The sequence below is a fragment of the Anabrus simplex genome, chromosome 12 (assembly GCF_040414725.1).
Source record: "Anabrus simplex isolate iqAnaSimp1 chromosome 12, ASM4041472v1, whole genome shotgun sequence".
NCBI lineage: Eukaryota > Metazoa > Arthropoda > Insecta > Orthoptera > Tettigoniidae > Anabrus > Anabrus simplex.
Window position 1 is genome coordinate 2,088,353 of NC_090276.1, and position 18,795 is coordinate 2,107,147.

Below are 18,795 nucleotides of genomic sequence, written 5' to 3' on the forward strand. Positions count from 1 at the left end.
ACTAACTGTGGTGTAGACAAACAGTGGAACCATGATACCCCCCGACACCACAATGAGTGTTACAGTGAGCTCTCCTCATGGAGCGACAAGAACTGGAACTGATGACGAGAAGCACTTCCCGCACCACCTGTCATTGTCAGCTGCTACTAATGAGCAACAGTCAGCTCACCTGTCTGCTTGCTTCCTTGACGTTGACGACGATCAGCGCAGACTCGTCCTGGGAGAGTGTGTCCAGATGAGCTCGAGCAAACGAGATCACCTTCTTCATGTGCTCGCTGTTCAGGTCTGTTACAGGGTGGTAACCGCCGCGCAAGCCCGATCGCTTCTGACGCGACAACGTAGTCTTCAGCTCTCGGAAACACTCCGCTTTCACAACCTGCACAGCAAATTATATATCGCACCTTCAGTGCCAATACGCAGTCCATTCTTGTAAACTATCACGATTGACCTGTCTAAAGCATTTGATATGGTGGATCATGGGAGACTACTGGCAAAAATGAGTGCAATTGGACTAGACAAAAGAGTGACTGAATGGGTTGCTATATTTCTAGAAAATAGATCTCAGAGAATTAGGGTAGGTGAAGCTTTATCTGACCCTGTAATAATTAAGAGGGGAATTCCTCAAGGCAGTATTATCGGACCTTTATGTTTTCTTATATATATAAATGATATGAGTAAAGGAGTGGAATCGGAGGTAAGGCTTTTTGCGGATGATGTTATTCTCTATAGAGTGATAAATAAGTTACAAGATTGTGAGCAACTGCAGCGTAATCTCGAAAATGTTGTGAGATGGACAGCAGACAATGGTATGATGATAAACGGGGTTAAACGTCAGGTTGTGAGTTTCACAAATAGGAAAAGTCCTCTCAGTTTTTATTACTGCGTTGATGGGGTGAAAGTTCCTTTTGGGGATCATTTTAAGTCAGGTTGTGAGTTTCACAAATAGGAAAAGTCCTCTCAGTTTTTATTACTGCGTTGATGGGGTGAAAGTTCCTTTTGGGGATCATTTTAAGTATCTAGGTGTTAATATAAGGAAAGATCTTCATTGGGGTAATCACATAAATGGGATTGTAAATAAAGGGTACAGATCTCTGCACATGGTTATGAGGGTGATTAGGGGTTGTAGTAAGGATGTAAAGGAGAGGGCATGTAAGTCTCTGGTAAGACCCCAACTAGAGTATGGTTCCAGTGTATGGGACCCTCACCAGGATTACCTGATTCAAGAACTGGAAAAAATCCAAAGAAAAGCAGCTCGATTTGTTCTGGGTGATTTCCGACAAAAGAGTAGTGTTACAAAAATGTTGCAATGTTTGGGTTGGGAAGAATTGAGAGAAAGAAGAAGAGCTGCTCGACTAAGTGGTATGTTCCGAGCTGTCAGCGGAGAGATGGCGCGGAATGACATTAGTAGACGAATAAGTTTGAATGGCGTTTATAAAAGTAGGAAAGATCACAATATGAAGATAAAGTTGGAATTCAAGAGGACAAACTGGGGCAAATATTCATTTATAGGAAGGGGAGTTAGGGATTGGAATAACTTACTAAGGGAGACGTTCAATAAATTTCCAATTTCTTTGAAATCATTTAGGAAAAGGCTAGGAAAGCAACAGATAGGGAATCTGCCACCTGCCCTAAATACAGATCAGTATTGATTGATTGAAACTATTGCTAACATCAAGGATTCATTTCCTATGTTTCACCAGTGTCATCTAGGAAATAATGTTTATCCTTTCTGATACTAATACTGATAGAAAAACCGTGCGAATATGGAAAAGATGTGGTGATGGTATGCCTTGATCAAGAGAAGCGTACAATAGTGTTAAAAAAGAAAAGGTGTGGGAAAACCTGGAAAGAAAAGGATATGGAAGAAATGAAGGGAAGTAGTGAAAGCAATGTATAAGAATTGTTCCAGTTGTGTCCAGACTCCCGTGAGGAGAACAGATTTGTTTAAAAATCAAACTGGACTAAGACAGGGAAGTGTATTGTCTCCACTTATGTTCCGTATTGAACTGTATCACAATTAAATTGAAATAAGAAATAAAATGGTTGAACCTATTCTATACAATTAAATAAAAAATGTAGTGTTACATTCTTATTTGATTAAAAGCGGTACCGGTTTCGACCACCAATCTGGGTCATCATCAGCCGATTAAAAATACAAAAACAATGCATAGGAAAACAAGAAATTAAAGGATATGTTATTCAAAAGCAGTTGAAGAGGCAATATAAGACAATAAGAATTTGCACTGTGCGATTGTATGACAACCCAGATTGGTGGTCAAAACAGGTACCGCTTTGAATCAAATAAGTATGTAACACTACATTTCTTATTTAATTGTACTGAATAGGTTGAACCATTTTATTTCTTATTTCATCGAATACACTCTTAGGAATCTCCTTGTAGCACTGACCTGGACGTTCTTTGGAGAGGAGTTGGCAAAGGCCTTGTACAGCTGAACGTCGCAGACCTTGGTCGGAGCCACCTCGTCCTGAAAACAGCCCTGTTTGTTGTTCTTGCCGTCCTCCTTGCAGGACGTTGTTCCGACTCGTAGTTTCAAGTGGTACATGATGCCGTTCACCAGCTGCAGTAACACATGAATCATGAATCACTCTGCAATCACTCTGCATTACTATTTCCAAAATTTGGGTCTGGACAGAATACTGTCCTCCTTTCACAAGAAGTAGCACCGACCACGGTGAAAACATTAATCACCTTTCTCGTAATCTATCTACAGTATATTAATAAATGGAAGTGTAGCAACATCAGCATACAAACAAAACTATGTGAATCAATGAGCCATTTCCAGACAGGTTAGGAAGTTCAAACTTGGTACCAGGCAAACAGAGATCCCTCAAGTTCCCTAGCAAATATCAAAACCCAAGAAAGTGTTGAGGAAATTTGTCAAAATTTCAAGCACGTAATCAGACATGCTTGACCATGAGGTGGAATATCTGCAAAAGATCTGAATACTTGTCAAATACCATCTAATGATATCCAGCAAGCCTTTCCACTAAGGTTTCACACTTATTTCTTCCAATTAAAACAGAGACTGTAAGAATTTTTTTTTTGTTTTCCCCCTGCTAGTTGCTTTACGTCGCACCGACACAGATAGGTCTTTTGGCGATGATGGGATAGGAAAGGCCTAGGAATGGGAAGGAAGCAGCCATGGCCTTAATTAGCGTACAGCCCCAGCATTTGCCAGGTGTGAAAATGAGAAACCATGGAAAAACCATCTTCAGGAATGCCGACTGTGGGGTTCGAACCCACTATCTCCCGGAAGCAACCTCACAGCTGCGCGCCCGTGATCGCACGGCCAACTCACGCGGTTGTCAAAAATTAGCCTAAGAGTTTCCGCTCCCCATGGGAGGTATATTTCTCTTACACCAAATAACTTACCACATCGTGGGATCATTGTCTATATTTTGTAAAATTCGTAGACTGTAAGGTTTCCCTTTTAGTTATCTCTCTGTCATCATGCTTCTTCGCTTGGTGCCTGATAACTTTTTTTAAAATAATTAGCTTTTTGTCACAGTGACACGGATAGGTCTTACGGCAATGACAGGATATGAAAGTGCTAGGAGTGGGAAGGAAGCAAATGTGGCCTTAATAAGGTACAGCCCCAACATTTGCCTGTGTGAAAATGAGAAACCATGGAAAACCATCTTCAGGGCTGCCGACTATCTCCGCACAGCCAACTTGCTCGGGGATATCTTTAATCAGGAAGTGAAATGGCACACGGCTTCTGTTGCCGGGAGTCTCCGAGCACACGTTCGGCTCGCCAGGTGCGCGTCGTGAGGAGGATGAAGCGATGACGAAGACAAAACGTTCACCCAACCTTGTGCAAGCAGACACCTTCAATACACTCTTATTTCATACGCCCCAGCGGAAAAGGTTTTCATATTTGTTCTCTCGAGTTTTTTTCACACCTTTTAATACTTTCCTCCCACCTCTATAAAGTAGATACAATTTTCACTTTACCCACGGATACACGTCAGAAAAAATCCTATCTAGTGCTTCCATATCCGTGTTGCGATAGCTTTCATTTGTATATTCAGTAGTACATTTTCTCGCTTGTCCTCTGCAGAAACTCTCAACGAGGTTTTACTGTACATAGTAGCAACCAGGTGGAATGTTCCAAGAATTGCTGTAGCAGTCGAATAAGTTTCAGTGGCGTTTTTAAAATTAGGAAACAAGGCTGTGTACATCACAATGGCTACACGGTTTACATGAGCTAGGTTCGCATCTCTTCTCTTCTTTCCTACCTTTAAAACTTGTTAAGCACTTTGAGGGTCAACAGGCTGGTTATTCCTCCTTTCGACTCCCTGCGCTCAGTGCTCAAGGCAGGAGTGGCGTTAGTGCCATCGCAAGCTGGACGAGCGAGCTCCATCCTCTGTCCTGTCATTAGAAGAACTCTGTACTTGCCCAGCGATTCACGTTAAGTTCACCGTTGAGCAACGAGAATTCATTCATTCAACCTACCATATAATCTCAAACACCACCTGCACTATTTTTTTTATTTTTACAGAAATATTGTTCCTCAAACTCAGGTGCAGATATTATTTTAGCCTTCCGTATCGTGGTCTCGTACGTTGTTTCGAAGATGCGTCAACGCGGCAACAGCTGAAATCTTGCCCCGTAGCTCACTTCCGCATTACCAGAACTACATGGCGTGGCAGTTGTTCCGAGTGAAGAAACATCAGTAGTAACAAGTGATGTGTGAAAGTTAAAAGTTGTAACCGAGGCTGAAACTATCAGAAATCATGCCGCCAGCAAAAAATACGATATTGATGAATCCACAACTCAAGGAAGAAGGAAAAGTCTTTTTAATGCACAATTTGCTTTACGTCACACAGATATATCTTGTGGCCGCAGCATTTGCCTTGTCACTAACTCCTGGATGTAACCTCACAGCTGCGTGACCCTAACTGCACGGCCAACTCGCCCGGTTTATATACATAAAAATGTTAGAAAGTAACAGCGATCGTAGAGCTTTCTGAGGGCAGAGTGCACAGCTTTATAAATACGTGACTGAAAGACGTCGACAAGCTCATGGTGTATCAACTGAAATCATTAGAGATCGCTAAGGAGGGTTTTACTGGAAGCTGTCTCTGGATAAGCATTGTGTATGTGAAGACATACATCTATTTCTCCCTGTTGACTGCCTTTCATCGTAACGTTATTCCTTCGTGGAAACAAAATTCCTATTTGCTTTGTCAAATTGCAATGGCCATTTATTTTGAAATGCCACTAGATAAGGACAGGTGATAACGAAAACCAACGCTGCCCAGAAATGTTATGCATGTTAGCTGACGGAACAAACTTCCTCCATACGTGATTGTTTGAACCCAAGAATCTGGCTGGATGGCTAATTGGTGACCGAGACAAGTGCGGGAGCCTGCCCGTGGTAAGTAAACTCGTGTCCTCATCCTGTGGTGGTGCAGCTCTTTTCAGGCACTGCATGTACCATACCAGCCCTCCTGCCATTCAGTACCCGGAAACAAACCAGGGCCCCCGAGGACGGCGCTACGGAGGCGGACGCTCGACAGTTACTGCAGGCATATTAAAGGAATTGATAAGCATACGAAAAACTGATCTGGCAATAATTCCAGGAGGGCCGACCTCTATGCTGCAGCCATTGAGCGTTTGTATGAACCGGCCTTTCAAAGCTGCATCGAAACAGCTCAACACCAAGTGGACGAGTTAACTGACCCTAAGTGGATAAAGACTGCATGGGATCGCATTCTCTAATGAATTGGTGAGGAAAAATTTCAAGAAATGTGGAATTTTAAATTCTATAGATGGTAGTTGTGAACTGCAACTGATTGAACTAGTTTCATTTGTCATTGTGGTGTTTTGTGACACATATGCAGGTAAGTGAACATGTGAATTATTTTTTTCAAAATTTTACTGTTAGAAATTGAAGTGTGTGGGTCTTAACTGATGGCGGGTGGTATTCGGTATCTTTTAAAAAAGGAAATCTTACAACTAGAACTGCAAATGAGTGGTGGAAAAGTTCAATACCATTAAAACCATATCTCCGTGCTTTATTTGACAAGTGGTGAAAGGCATTATAAAAAAAGAGAAGACGTGCACCTGCTATGCTCTGCGTCCTTCTCGTTGAAGAGAACAGCGGCAGTGTTCTGCTTGTCCACCCGTCAGCTCTGCACGTTCACTGGGGAAGTAAGACACCGTACATACAACATTTATTTGTTCAATTTATAGAGAAAGTTGTGAAGAACAGACAGTAGCGTAGCCAGGATCGGCCAATGAGGGGGGGGGTTACAGTTACAAAATTAATATATAACATTATGAAAGTGCTTGTGCGTGTCTGGTAGGCGCATGCATGACTGTCATAAGGATTCTGATACAAGAGTGAATTACTGTATGTGATATTCAGATTGCAATACACTACAAAATGCTTACTTTAAAATACAGAACAAGAACAATATGATCGAGGTCAGCAGTTTTATCTCAAACGGTATGTTCAGTTTACAATCTAAAATCTAATTTTCGAGGCTTCCTAGAAAATAAATTTAACACATCTGTTGGTTTTACAACTATGTCTCTGTGAATGTTAAAGGGAGCCAACCCGTTGAGTCGACTTTCACTTGTGGTATTTCTGAGGTAGGTTTTAAGGCGTCTTAATGTTGAAAATGATCTCTCACTGGCTGCAGTGGTGACAGGTAGGGTGGCAAACACTCTCAACAAGCAGTAGATTGCAGGGAGTTTATCTTCATCACATAAAAGAAGTTTATTGTTTACTGTCAATTACTATTTATTTTCTTTTTGTGAAAGTTCAATGGGGGGGGGGGTTCTAACCCCCAGTAACCCCCACCCCGGCTACGCCCCTGAGAACAGAGCACGAGGACTAATTGAATCCAGCGTGGAGACCTGTGTGCCGAGACAAGGAGGGCTTTGAGCCAGAAGATTCAGGAACAGTATTTGGGAACGAGCTTTTGCTCACAAGACATCATGAGAAAGAAAGGCTGGACAAGACAAAACATGAAACCCAAGATAGGAAGACATGAAGGAAATGCCTACCCCATATAAAGATGGGTATTACACAAAAGAAGATTTACGGAACAGTAATAGAAACTGAAGTCGCTCACCTGTTTCTTAGCATCCAACACCTCCAGGACGACTCTCTTAGAATCGTCAACATCGATCTCGTCCAAAGTCTCCACAGCCTGACGAGCCAGTTGTTCGATGTACTCTTTCTCGGAGTCGTCCACGTTCCTAAGTCCGCCAACGAGAGGTTTTCCCGCGGTGTCCCGTCGTTCGCGATCGGTGCCAGTCACAAAAGTCTTCTCCTTGATCGCCTCTTCCGTTGCAGGGGACTGACTGGCTGATCCCTCCGTGTCCTCTGTCGGCAACGAGGCAGTGCTGATCTCCGAGTCAGGAATGATCTCGTCGTCCATCAGGTCGAACTTAGAGGAAGGGTAGAAGACAGGTCGGTACGGCTCCTCCATGGCCGCGTCCAGATAGTCGTAGATGCTCTGTCTGACGGCATTCTCCATGCTGCGAGGCTCAATCTCGTTGTCCAGCTCGTTGTTGTCGCTCCGCCCGTACACCGTGGTGCAGTTGCTCTCGACGAGCCGACGACTCTTGCGAACCCACGGCCGCTCCACAAACTCAAAGTGGCACGTGCGCACTGCGTCGCCTCCCATGTTGTTCAAGGTGCACGTGCTGCGATCTTCTGGGGATCCTTTCAGGCAGGAACTCTCGCCAACATCCAAGTAGATGTTATACTTGACACCATTCACAACCTGGAATGAAGTTACAAGAACACTTGGACAGTGACAGTGACTCTATGGCAGCGGCATCCTCTGGATTGAGTGATGGCAACTGGAAACCATCATTCTGCAGCCCAACCGCGAAGCAGATGGAGGGGAAATATTAATTTTTGTTATACTTTTACAGCTTCCAGAGATGCCAACATGCCGGAATTTAGTCCTGCGGGATTTGTTTTACGTGCCAGTAAAGGCTGACTTACTACCGGAATGAGCCACTCAACCTGGTCTGTCTGATATCCAAGGATCATGGAGGTAGAAGAGGCCATGCCACACTCCTCGTTCTATATGTGAGACAGGATTACATCCGGGTAACTGCGATGCGCTTTATATTGACACCAACGGCTTTTTTCCTACTATTTCATCCTCTTCAAGTTAAACAGCGAAGGGATAAGGTTTCAGGTGAAATGGAAAGCTGCACTTTGGAGGCAGGTGCATTTGTGTCTGGGCAGGTCTAATTAGGATCACTCTTGCCCACTTAAAGGGGAAAGAAAAGTCAGGCTAAACACTGCCAGGGGCACCGACGGGGTCGAACAATTGTAACAGGAACATCAGAACACCTCTTGGTGAAGGAGAGAGCGACAGACTTGCGAGAAGAACACCGCTTGCACCCACGAGCTGCCCTGTCTGGTGAAGGAGAAATAGTGCAGCTGTTTGTCTCTGGTTGTGTCATTGTTTGGAAGAGGAAGGAGGAAGGAGGTCCCCTTCTTACTCCTGTGCTACTGCCGACAGCCTGGGACTCTATCCTAGATGCTGATAAAGAAGATGTTAAGAACCAGCAGAGTACAGTCATCTTACAGCTAGGGACAAACTGTTGCACCTTGGCAACTTCACTGCGAGAGCTGCAAGACGGCAAACAAGAACTTAATAAGTGAAGCGCTAATGGACTATTGCTGTGTGCTGCATATCAGTTCAACCAGCCAGACACGCTCTGAGTCATCATCCCGTAATGTGATATAGCCAACTTCTGATAAGCCACCCGTACATCTGCTCCGGGAGAATTTTTATATTTCAGAACTCTCTGATGAATGTACTGCAGTACAAACATCTGGAATAGATTTTTTTTTTTTAAGTAATTTTAAATTTGTCATAACATACAACTAAAGCAGTCGCTCAAATGGTACAGCCATGTAAAAAGGATGGATGAGTTTAGAACAGGAAGAAAATGGATAGAAAAGGAACTGGAAGGCAAAATACCTAGAGACAGATCAAGGAAATGGTAAAGTAGGATCTGGAAGGAAGAGGAGTGGTCGGGCACCTTTGCGTGCAATCGTCTGAGCAGGTCGGTTATAAACAAGCAGCATGACGTTGCGCGGATAAACTCTGTGAATATCAAATCCATCGCATGAGCGACATGTTAAACGGATGTATCATGACATAGATATGATGTTAATAAACTAGTATATATGTAATTTTTCATTTTTCTGTATGTATGAACGAGCACCAGGCGAGGTTGGAACATGGTCATACCGGGCTGGATTCGTGAAAGTGCCGCAATGCTCCGGTGTTTGTGAGTGTACTGACAACCTGTGGACAGAATATTGCGGCATAATGAACAAAACAAGGCAGACAAAGAAGTAATACCAGAGGTCAGTCATTCCTGTCCTTTTTCCTTTCTTTCCTAACTTTATCATAGAGTCTAATTATAAAAAGCTGTTGGTGAAACAACGAGCGGTCATTAAAGGGTCTCTAGCACGTATCAGGAAATATGTTGACAAGTTTGTGGTGGGCTCCGATATTAATGCATTACGTAGCAAGTTGAAACAATTGCCTTCAGTCTGGCAAGAATATAAGCATGTTCAATGTAAACTTGACATTAATGACAATCAGAACTACGAAAATCATGAATGGGATAGGGAACAGTTTAAAGAAAACTATCACGATTTAGAGGCGAGAATGACTACACTGATGGAAAAAAGAGCAGAATATTGATCAGTTATCTCAGCATTCTTGCGGTAATTCCATGGAGATACGACTGCCCATCATTAACCTCCCTACATTTCATGGACAATATGAGCCTTGAACTCATTTTCAAGACACTTTTCAGGCTTTAATCGTTGATAATTTAAAACTATCAAACGTTCAGCGTTTTCTTTATCTACTTTCATCACTTAAGGACGAGCCTCATCAATTAATTCAGAACATTCCTGTTTCTAACCCTAACTGTTTATTAGCTTGGGAAATCGTATGCAAGAGGTACAACAACAGAAAGCTGATAGCAACACAACATATCAAGGCTCTATTGTTATTACCTACTTTCATAAAGATACAGCATCAGACCTTAGGAAGTTGAACAACCACTTGCTAAGCAATTTAAAATATATTCAGAACCTCAACCTTTCAGTGCCATTACACAAAGTCTTACTCCAGTAGCTGATGTTAGACAAGTTAGATCCTGCTTCCCGTAAAGAGTTAGAAATTAAAGCTCCCAGCGCTGATTTTCCGAGACTCACTGAGGTATCCACCTTTCTGGAAGTGTTAGAATTGATTATGGCACCAAGGGAACAAAAGGGGAGCATGGCAAATCCACCTAAGCACCAGTATGCAATAAACAATCAAGTTAACTCATACGTATCTACAAGGGGAAGTGTGACTTGTGACTCAGATCATCTGTTACATCGGTGTGAAGGTTTTCTTCAAGCTAACACAAAACAACGATACAATTTTATTAAATGGAACGGTTTATGCTTTAACTGTTTTAGTGTCAACCTATGCAAATTGGATAGCTGTAAGACATGCCAACGTAGACATCACGCTTTGATTCACTTCGTCAGTTCCACTACAAGGATACCCAAGCTAATAGAGGTACCGGTACTAGAGATGACAAACGAGGTCAGAGTAATGCTAGTTACTGCATACTAAAATTCAAGCCACAGTCGCAAGTAATGCAGTCCACTGCAATAGTAGGAGTTGCAGACAACAAGTAGTGCCGAGCTCTACTTGACAATGGATCGCAATCACATTTCATAACAGAGCTGAGGCTGCAGCGACATAGAAACTGTACTCCAATTAGTGGTATAAATGACACTGCTGTCACCGCATCTCAAAGTGTTGACGTTCGTATCGTTTCTAATGCGTCCAGATTTGAAACTGTTATAACATGTTCTATACTCCCTTGCATAACAGACCATACTGATTGTAAATCGTGGAACTTGCCGGAGGATATCACATGGCTGGATCCTCACTTCAACAGGCCAGGACCAGTGGATATGCTCATCGGTGCTGCGATTTTTATGCAGCTGTTGCAAAAATGGAGGCGGAAAAATTGCAATGAATTACCCATCTTGAAGAATACTCTGTTACGATGGATACTATCAGGTCCGATAAAGTCCCAGACCTGCACTAGCGAGAAAGCAGAAACTCCACCCACTTCATCATTTTTCCTCAGACAAGATGATGACTTAAACAAGAAGATGGAAAAATTCTGGTCACTTGAGTAATACTTGTCTGGCGCATCCACGCTGCAGGGGTGGGTATCCTCCACATCACAAGGCCGGTGTGAAGGAGAGCTAAGTTCAAGCAGGGACCCAGTCTCACGGGGTATAATGTGGAACCCATGCCCAGGGTTACGGGTGAAGACCTCAACAGCATCTTAAGCAGAGAAGGAGACCTTTGGAATGGGGAAGATGGTGGATGAGGCAACCCATACTCTCTGGGGAAAATTAGAAGGGGAAACTACTGCCTTGTGGAGAAGAGGGATCTTCAAAGCCTAAGGGAGTAAAACCCATAAGAAAATTCTCAGATGCGTTAGGCTTAGCCAGTCAGCAGATGAGTAAATTTGTACCTGCTTTCAACTACAATACAAGCCTCGGATTGAAGTTTAAAAATGGAAATGGAATTGACAAGTCTGGCTACAGTTGCACACCATGATGGTAATCCTGATGTTCGTGCAAGTGTTAGAGCAGAGAACAAAACCCGATTTAGAACAATAAATATTTTAACAATGAATGGGAAGGAAAATGAATTGATTGGCTTAATGGAGAGATGAAAACTCCACATCCTAGGATTAAATGAAGTAAAATGGAAAGGAATGAAGAAACTAAGAAAGGGGTACACTTTGTACTGGATGGGTAACAGTAAAGAGAAAAGAAATGGAGTGGGATTTGTAGTGAATCAGAATGTTGAACCAATAGCTGAAGTTGAGTATGTAAATGAAAGAATTATAATAATGCACATGTAAACAAGAAACTATTGAAGATAGTACAGGTGTATGCTCCTAGCATGGAAGAAGAGTTCCTCAATGAACTGGAAACACATATTGTTGGAGATGGGATCATGATAACGGGAGATCTGAATGCCATTGTGGAAACTGATAGAATGGGATATGAGAATGTTCTGAGCCCACGTGGGTACGGCAATAGAAATGAAGATGGAGAGAAATTGTTGGACTTTTGTATCAGAAATAACCTGATAATAAAGAACACATGGTTTAGGAATAGCCATAAGATCAGCCGATATAGTTGGGATGGACAGTATGGTACCCTCAACGATTGTATAATAACAAACCGAGAATGGGGAAGATACGTCATGAATACAAAGATAATCCCTAGTGAAAGTATGGAAGGTGGTCATAGATTATTGATTGTGGAATTAAAACAAGTAAAATTCTCTAAAATTGTACTGAAGAAGAAACCTAAGATCAGGATTTGGGAATTGGAGGAAGAGGATAAAAGAATGGTATTCCAAGACTGTATAAAAAGGAAGTTGCCTAACACGGAAATACGAAGTGGAGAAGAAGAGTGGGACAATTTAAGACAGACATTTGTGGAAGCAGCAATTGAGGTATGCGGGAAAACATAAGCAAAGGTTAAGGGAAAGGAGATACGGTGGTGGACAGACAAAATAAAAAGAGAAATAAAAGAAAGGAACAAGGAGAGGAAAGAAATGGTTACGGAAAAGCAAAAAAGTACCATATCAGAGGGATGAGAATGAGATAGAAAGGTAACATGTGGAATACAAAAGATTGAAACAAGTAAAGAGGAGTATCAAGGAAGAAGAGGATAAATGGTTTTTTTTTTTTCCCAAGTTGCTTAACGTTGCACTGACACAATTAGGTCTTACAGCGACGACGGGACAGAAAAGGGCTAGGAGTGGGGGAGTGGGAAGAAAGCAGCCATGGCCATATTTAAGGTACAGCCCCAGCATTTACCTGGTGTGAAAATGGGAAACCATGGAAAATCATCTTCAGGGCTGCCGACAGTGGGGCTTGAACCCAGTATCTCCCGAATACTGGATACTGGCCGCACTTAAGGGACTGCAACTATCGAGCTCGGTGGGGGGGAGGGGAGAGTTTACCAACAAAATTGAGCAAGATAGTCGAGGAAATCAGAAACTAATATACAGAGTAATAAAATCGAAAAGAATAAATCAAGAAAAAATCAAGGCATTAGAGAGGGAAGATTGATCCATAGTACATGACGAAAAGGGTCTTCAGAAGGTGATGGCAAAGTATTTTGAAAAACTTTATAATGACGATGACTGCTCGGAGGAAGGAGATAAGAAAATGGAAATAATAGATGGAGAAAAAGAAGAGAACCTGATAACATGGTTGGAACTTGAAAGGGCAGTGAAAGCAATGACCAAAGGTAAAGCAAGTGGAAAAGACGAATTCAATGCTGATATGATTAAGGCAGCAGGAAGCATTGGACTACAGTGGCTATACGGAGCCCTCAATGCCATATGGGAGACTGAAAGGATACCTGAAGATTGGCTACAAGGAAGCATTGTACCACTCTTCAAAAAAGGAAAGAGGAAGAAATGTGAAAATTATAGAGGTATAACTTATCATATGGGCTAAAAATAATAGAGAAAGTCATAGACAAAAGACTGAGGTATATAGGGCCGAATCGAAACACAGGTTAGAGGAAGAACAATATGGCTTTAGACCAAATAGATCAACAATAGACTTGATATTTACAGTGTGAACGATAATGGAAAAACATCTGGAAAGGAACGAGGAAATCATCTTCGTATTTTTGGATTTGGAAAAGCTTATGACACAGTTAAGAGAAAACATGTATGAAAATGCCTACGGAAAAGGAATCTACCAAAATCATTAATTAACAAGATAAAAATGTTGTATCATGAGAGTAAAAGCAGTGTACAAGTGGGGAGTGATGACTCTGGAACATTTTATACAAAAAAAGGTCTTAAGCAAGGAAGTGCACTGTCGCCATTATTATTTATTATATTGATGGATGAAATCATAAAATGTGTAAAACAGAGTATCAGTAGTGGTGAAGTGAATGTTTTGGTATTTGTAGATGATGTGGTGATTTGGGGAAAGGGACAAAAGGAAGTACAAAGGAGACTGGACATTTGGAATGAAAATCTGGAGTTTAGAATGGTAATTAGTAAAACGAAAACTGTAGTCATGCACTGCGGAAAAGAGAAAAATAGAAGTCAAGTGAACATAGACGGAGAATGGTTAGAGAATGTAGAACAGTTTACTTGTCTGGGTAGCATTATTAATGGAAGTAATGAAATCAACCCTAAAATTAATAACTGACTAAGTAAAGGTACAACATTTTATCATGAAGTCAGAGAGCTTTTATGGAATGTCAAAGAACCCAAGAGAATGAAATTAACATTATATAAACAGTGTTTCATACCAATTGTAACATACGGACTAGAAACGCGGTAACTAATAAGAGACAAGATAGTAAGATCCAAGCAGTAGAAATGCAATTTTTAAGAACATTGGTTAAAAAGACAAGAAGAGAGAGAATTCAAAATATTAAAATCAGAGAAGATCTAAATTTAGAACCGTTTAGTACAGAACAACAGAAAGCAAGACTGAGATGGTTCGGACTTTTAAAAAGAATGGGAAAGGAACGGGTAGCAAGAAGGGAATTGGAAAGGGAAGACCGAGAAAGTGGATGGATCAGATTTGGAAGGACATTAGAGAAGCTGGATTGGATGTGGCGGAAGTAATGGAGCAGGAAATGTGGAAGGACAGAAAGGAGGCTTGACCCAGGCGAATGGAGTGATGAGAAGAAGTGATAGCTACAAGTATGCCCCTAACCAAGGAAGAGCAGCACTGCAACTCACACTAGACAGGACAACAGTGAGGTCTGCAACTTGGAAAAATCTTACAAAATAGGGGAGAAACGATTCGGACTACTGGAACACAAGCTTGAGAAGAGACCTGATCTGTGAGCTGATCACCCAAACTCCTTGGAGGTGTATGAAACCCTGGGTCATATGAAGTTGGCCAAGGATGAAGAAGCATTCTGCTATCTCCCACATCATGCAGTTTTGAAGGCGGAGAGTACCACCACTAAGACAGGGGTTGTATTTGACGCATCCTGTTTCCATCAGTGTCACTCATGGTGGGACCTACTCTTCAACAAGATCTCCTATCAATTGTGAGAAGATTGCAATGACTGCAGAGATTACAGAAATGTACCGTCAGATCACAGTACAGCGCATAATCTGGCGAAAACATCCATCTCAGTCTCTACGCACCTATACATCCTCAGTGTCCTTCCTAGCCACAAGGTGTCTAACTCAACTGGCTGAAGAAACAGCCCACGTGTTTCCTACAGCATTTTGTGTATCGAAGCGGCACTTCTATTGTGTGGTAGCGATAAAGTTGGAAATGCTATACAGCTGTGAGGAGAACTACAAGAGTTGCTGCAACGCAGAAGCTTTCTGCTCCGCAAGTGGCCTTGAATCACTCCCCTGTACTCGAGATGATACCAGCAGAACTGAGAATATCACAGTTACCCCTATGATTTGATAAGGAAGACAACATCAATATGCTAGGATTGCTGTGGCAAGTTCCAGTTTGAGGTCCACATCAAGGAGAAACGAAAGGTGCTTTCAATAATAGCTTCTATATTTAATCCACTAGGCTGATAGGATCAGTAATCGTGATGTGTAAAGTTTTCATGGAACAGTTGTAGAAAGAAAAACTAGTATGGGATGAAAGACTACCATCTCCTTTACTTGAGGGCTGATCTTCCAGCACTGAACAACATTCATATCGACAGGTTGATTCTTTGCACGGGAGGAGTAATCCAAATACAAGTTCACGGCTTCTCAGATGCTTCTGAACGGGGCTACACAGCGTGTGTATATCCGCAGTACCAATCAACACGGTGAAGTTTGGTACATTTGGTACGTTCGAAATCCAGAATTGCTGCTCTGAAACAAGAGAGTCTACCTAGATTAGAACTGTGTGGGGCTCTTTCGTTGGCATGTCTGGTTGATAAGGCTACCAATACCCTGAACCTGAAAATGGACAACATTTTCTTGTGGACTGACTCTACAATAGTACTCTCGTGGCTTGCAGCTGAACCGACGAGATGAAAAACGTTCGTTGCCAAATCGTGTCTCTGAGATACAGCAGTTGACTGGAAGAGCACAGTGGGGTCGTGTTACGTCAGAAACCAACCCACCCGATGTTCTTTTGGACCACTCAGCCTACAACGGGTGGCATGGACCAGCAAGTAGGTGGACCACTAAGGATTCAAACGACACTGCAAACGAACTTCCAGAAAGAAGGGATACGGTACATTGTTTAGTTAGTGCCACTCCACCTGTCACGACAAGGTCTCCGTCATCTACAGAGGGTGATGGCTTATTGCAACAGATTTGTGTTTAATTTCAGAAGACACAATGTAAGACCATAATCTGCAGAGGAGCTTGCTCAACGTGTGACATTCGCAAGGGAAATAGGCAAGCTGAAGACAAACTTGTGAGTTTCACCACAAAGTTCAATAAGAAATCTGAACCCATTCCTAGATGGGAAAGAGGTATTACGAGTACAAAACTCTTTGAAACCATTTGCAGAAAGACATCAGATCATAATGTAACCCAGTTGATTGTGGCTGACGAGCAGTTCGACTGCTACATGCTGGTGCTTCACTTAGGTCCAGATATTGGGTAGCGAGCATAAAGAAAATGGTACGGGCTGTCGTTCACAAATGTGTTAAGTGTTTCAGACTACGAGCTACCTTCTCCTCGAGTGACTCCATCGGGAGTCGACTAGACTGGCCCGTTTAAACAGGGTGCAACCAGGACCAAGGTCAAGGTAAAATGCTACGTAGCATTGTTCGTTTGCCTTTGCACGAAGGAATTAGTTTGTGACTTGACCACAAAGGCCTTCATTGCCTCCTTACGGAGATTCGCAGCCAGGACGGGGAGGTGTATAAACCTATATAGTGACAACATTGTAGGAGCTAGAAATGTATTGTTGAAAGTGCACCAGTTTCAGCAGTGGTAGACAGACATGCTGAACAACGCAGCCTTTCACTCCGCCCGATTCGTCGGGGGACTGTGGGAAGCTGGAGTGAAATCCATGAAACATCATTTGTGAAGAACTGCTGGCATTGCCTGCTCGACGTATGATGAGATGTCTACCCTACTTTGCCTAAACTCACGACCGATCGTTAGACTCGCAGATGACCCTGATGAACTCCTGGCCACTTTCTGATCGAAGCTCCCCTGCTATCCTTCCCTGAACCTGACCTTAGTGATGGTTATACTTCCAGAAGCCGCTACATTCAGACAGTGGTCTAATGACTACCTTAATAGCTTACAACAGCAGCAGAAATGGTTGACGAGTCAGCCAGCAACTATCGACAATATTCCTCCTCTCTCTTGGTGACATGCAACAGTCGAGGAAACTCATCCTGGGAAGGATGGATGAGTGCGTACGGTTACCGTTCGCACAAGGCCCTCTGTACATAAATTACGTCCATTGCCAGCTCAAGACTGATACTTGCAAATACATTCAGTGTCTCATTTCGTGTTGGTGTTAAATTCTTTGCTCTTGTATTGTAAGATTTTGATAATGATCAGTGTCCTTTATTGTTTGTGTTTAGAGCTGTACTTTTTATTGTAGGATTTGAATTTGTTCATTTAGTCTTCATTGTTTGAACAAATTTTTGCTAAGTTACATCGGGTTGAAGCTGTGCGTGTCTCATAATCGGCATATGTACTGAGGGTGAAAGAACCTCATAATATGACTATTTGTTCAATTTAAATTCAACATTTCTTGTAGTTGTTAAATGTGGCGGCATGTTTGTGATTGAACAGAGCGCCACTTCCTGGGGTAGCCTGTCTCGGAGTGATCGGGCACCTTCGCGTGCAATCGTGTGACCGAGTCAGTTGTAAAGAAGCAGCATGGCGGCCTTAGAGGAACTGTGGTGAAATGTGTTGCGCGGATAAACTCTGTGAATATCAAATCCATCGCGTGAGCGACATGTTAAACGGATGTATCATGAGTAGATACGATGTTAATAAATTAGTATATGTGTAATTAAATACCTTTCATTGTTCTATATGTATGAACCAGCACCAGGTGAGTTCGGAACACCCACAAAGCCTGATTTAAAGAGATTATAGCAATACATGGCTTCAAATTGTCGTTGAAAGATGGCAGTAACTTACTCTACCTGTAATTCATGCGTGCGTAACCCGACAAAGGAGTTATATAGGTAGAAAATCATGTTGGGCATGGCCCGCCGTGCGAGTGCTACTGGTTGATGCAGACTTGAAACACTGCAACTGACATGCAAATTCTTCCATAATTCATCAGTTTATTGGAGTACTTCAAATACTGGAAGTGTCAAATAGTCCTAGACAGAGACAGGAATAAGGAAAGGAACACATAATGACTCCCGACTTCAAACAGATGTACTCTCATTGAGTGTTGTCACACTGACCTACGACTTGTTTGTACCTAATGGCAATATAAATGGTCTGTTATTGGACATTATAAATTTCCCAGCTAACTCATTCCTGGTTGACAGCGTTTTGCCCCCGTGTGCTAAGTAAGGCTCATCAGTTGGTAAATAGCACACCGAGCAAGACACAAAGCTAGTGCATACCATGGAGGCTACTGCGTAGGCTACTTGGAGCCACCGGCAGTGCCAATGCACTATGAGAGACTGTCTCATTACCAAAAATTGATGCCTGCCTGGCCATCAGATGATACAGATGTTGATTCGCACAGGGAACCTGAAATATTGGTGGGTGTGCTATTTACCACTGATGAAC

The 18,795-nt window shown here is 42.4% G+C and overlaps 1 protein-coding gene across 3 annotated transcripts in view; it reads right to left on the minus strand.

Annotated features, from left to right (window-relative positions):
• The window catches only part of LOC136884388 (uncharacterized), a 267,201-nt gene that overhangs the window by 169,879 nt on the left and 78,527 nt on the right, over positions 1 to 18,795 (minus strand). For 2 of the 3 annotated variants that reach the window (XM_068229937.1, XM_067156526.2), the window contains exons 6-8: positions 7,108 to 7,764; positions 2,409 to 2,579; positions 170 to 376 (exon numbers count right to left, since the gene is read on the minus strand). In XM_068229937.1, the coding sequence (XP_068086038.1) occupies positions 170 to 376; positions 2,409 to 2,579; positions 7,108 to 7,764 (1,035 nt within the window). The remainder of the gene's footprint in view (positions 1 to 169; positions 377 to 2,408; positions 2,580 to 7,107; positions 7,765 to 18,795) is intronic. The other variant, XM_068229938.1, reaches the window with a different exon arrangement.